The sequence below is a fragment of the Morus notabilis genome, unplaced genomic scaffold (assembly GCF_000414095.1).
Source record: "Morus notabilis unplaced genomic scaffold, ASM41409v2 Scaffold841, whole genome shotgun sequence".
In the NCBI taxonomy this organism is placed as follows: Eukaryota; Viridiplantae; Streptophyta; class Magnoliopsida; order Rosales; family Moraceae; genus Morus; species Morus notabilis.
This window is the reverse complement of record NW_010358201.1, coordinates 214,471-217,154: the sequence shown is the minus strand read 5'-3', so window position 1 is coordinate 217,154 and position 2,684 is coordinate 214,471. Positions and strand designations below refer to the sequence as shown.

The 2,684-nt window shown below is 34.8% G+C and overlaps 1 protein-coding gene across 1 annotated transcript; it reads right to left on the bottom strand.

Annotated features, from left to right (window-relative positions):
• Positions 1-879: 879 nt before the first annotated feature.
• Positions 880-2,230, bottom strand: LOC21399650. Its single transcript, XM_010092255.2, has 2 exons — positions 1,813-2,230; positions 880-1,354 (listed from the first exon to the last, which is right to left on the bottom strand). Exons 1-2 carry the CDS (start codon positions 2,172-2,174, stop codon positions 1,219-1,221), a joined length of 498 nt encoding a protein of 165 aa, XP_010090557.1. The 5' UTR covers positions 2,175-2,230; the 3' UTR covers positions 880-1,218.
• Positions 2,231-2,684: the final 454 nt, after the last annotated feature.

The following is a 2,684-nucleotide window of genomic DNA, read 5'->3' as shown; positions in this document are numbered from 1 at the left end:
GCATTCATTCATTCAAGTTAGATTTTCATGAGAAGCGGTTATTGGAATAATGTAATGGGTCCAACTTTTTTATAGATTTGAACCATAATTCAAACATTTTTTCCTGTAGAATTTTATCTGATAAAAATTTATATTTCTATTTTAATCTAGGAAAAGAATGAGACCCACATCAATTATCAACAATTATACTTCTTTATTACATGATCAAATAAGTCTAAAACATACTAACACATGGACATATATATATATATATATATATATATATATATATATGTGTGTGTGTGTGTGTGTCTATATATGTATGTATATATCTTATAACATTGTACCAAACAGTGAATTTACGGGTTGACAGGTCAACCTGAAAATGACTCGTTATTTAATCGTGTTTCACGGGTTCGACCTGATTTTATATATATATCATTGAAGCTGTACCTCCACTTGTTGAATGCTTTACTTACCAAAAAAAAAAAAAAAAAATGAAAGAAAGAAGAAAAGAAAAAAGCACATCCATTTGTATATAATAAAAGTCCATTCCTGACTAGTAAAATGCTTAATTATAAGCAATTGCGAGCTGGTTCTAGGCATCTAATTTGGCTTGAAGTCGACTTAATGATAAGATCGCCTTCCAATAGAGTTTGGGCAATATAATTGGGAGTATAGTTAAGAATTCATAATTTTCAAGGAATATTGTCATCCTCAAAACAAATTTCAAATAAAGACCACTTTTTGATACCATATCAATTTACCACATTAAAATGTTCTATAACAGTGGAAAACATAAACCAAATAGAGTACTATTGATCCATATCACTAGAGATGCTAAATTATAAAATGGAGAATATATTTCTTTTAACGCAAAATGGAGAATATTTTGACTTGATATTGTTTGAATCATAGGAAAAAATCCATTCAGATGAGTAGAGATTTCCCCATCTTCATTCTTACACAGAAGAAGATTGTATCCATGGAGATTTGATTCATTTTCTTTTTACCTTTTTTTTTTTTTTTTTTTATAATAGTGGAACAAGGGAAAAAAAAAAGATAAAGCTAAGAAAAGAAGGCCATATCATACTATATTAGATAACATCAATGGTGGGACCCATCCATGGAAAGGCAAACATCATATTGCACTGCTCGCTTCCTTCTTGTGTGCCTCAAATTCTCCATTTTTTTCCCCTCACTACTCTCTGTCTCTCCCTTGAAGCCGTCCACTTCCAATCAGGACTCAGCCACCGATGACGCCGGTTTTTGGCGGCGGTCGCCGGGTGATATCCTTGCCGAAGAGTTGCCTTTCTCCTCGGCTTGCTTTATGTGCTTCTCCCTACATTCTAAGCTACAAAATGCCATGTCTCCCCTGTTCGATTTTTCCACAAAAGTTTCCCAACTTATAAAACATGAATAAAAGAGACTACTACATTTATGATATCAATAAATTAATCATAAATTCAGGCTAAATTTTTTTTTTCTTTGTCAGAAAAAACATTAGTGGACTCTTCATACTCCTTCCGGTAGATAGTGAAACGGAAAGTAACTACTTAGTACTTTTTTTTTAATAATTCTTAAAGATTCGTGCACGTAAACAGAATACATAATATATGGAAGAGAGAGATGTCCGAGAAAGCCATATAGAAAGTGGCGGTAAACTCCGGCCGGGCTTAATATTTTAGAAAATAGAAAGAGAGATATTTTATAATTCTAATAATGATTAGCGCAAAAATATGCAACATGCATGATCATCAAGAATTATTATTATTTCTAATATGAGGGTGTGAGTGAAAAAAGAAGAAAAAAAAAAGAAAAAAAACGACATACATGTAGATATAGATGTCACGGCCAGAAGCCAAGCGACGCTTGCAGAGGCCGCAGGTGCGGAGGAAATCGGCGGTCTCGACGAAATCGGTGGAGTTTCGGCGGTAAGTGTTGGTTCTCGGCGACAGCATGGACTGCAGGAAGTTATGATTGGAGCGCGATTCTTGGTAGTTATATCCCAAAAAACTCGTATTATTGTCCTGACTTTGAGCTTCAATGAAGTTATGGTTATGATGATGATGAGGAGGAGGAGGGGCCAGTTGATCGCACGGCTCCGGCGCTTCACCGCCGGTGAGATCAACGGTGATGCCTGTCATGCTCGTCGTTCTCTTGATCGGCAGTCGTGGACGTTTTCCGAGCAACATATTTTCTTATTAAAGAGAGAGAGAGAGAGGAGAGAGAGAGAGTAATGGTTATGGGAGAGAGTGGGAGAGTGAGAATAGAATGGAAGGTGGGGAAGGGAGATAAAAAGAGGAGAGAAGAGGAGAGAGCGAATCTGGGCCGTTGCAGGGGGGCACCAAGTACAAAAACTCCACGTCACGCTCTTTCCCACTTTTTCAAATGCTTTCCCCTACCCTTTTTTCCTTGCTTTGTTTTCTTTCTTTTTTTTTTTTTATAATTATAATAAATTTAATTCATTTTTTTATTGTTTTAAGAAATAATCAGACGTACTGATAATTAAAAAAGATGACCCAATTTAGTTAGGAAATATAAAATGAGGGTACCTTCTTTTGGAGTGTAACTTGAGTATAGTTTTTGAGTTGAATTTGAGTTATAACTTGAGTTGAAGTTGTAACTTGAATAAAGTTGAGTAAAATTGAATAAAATTGGAACTTAAAAGAATGTTAACTTGAATAAAGTTGTAACTTGAGTTT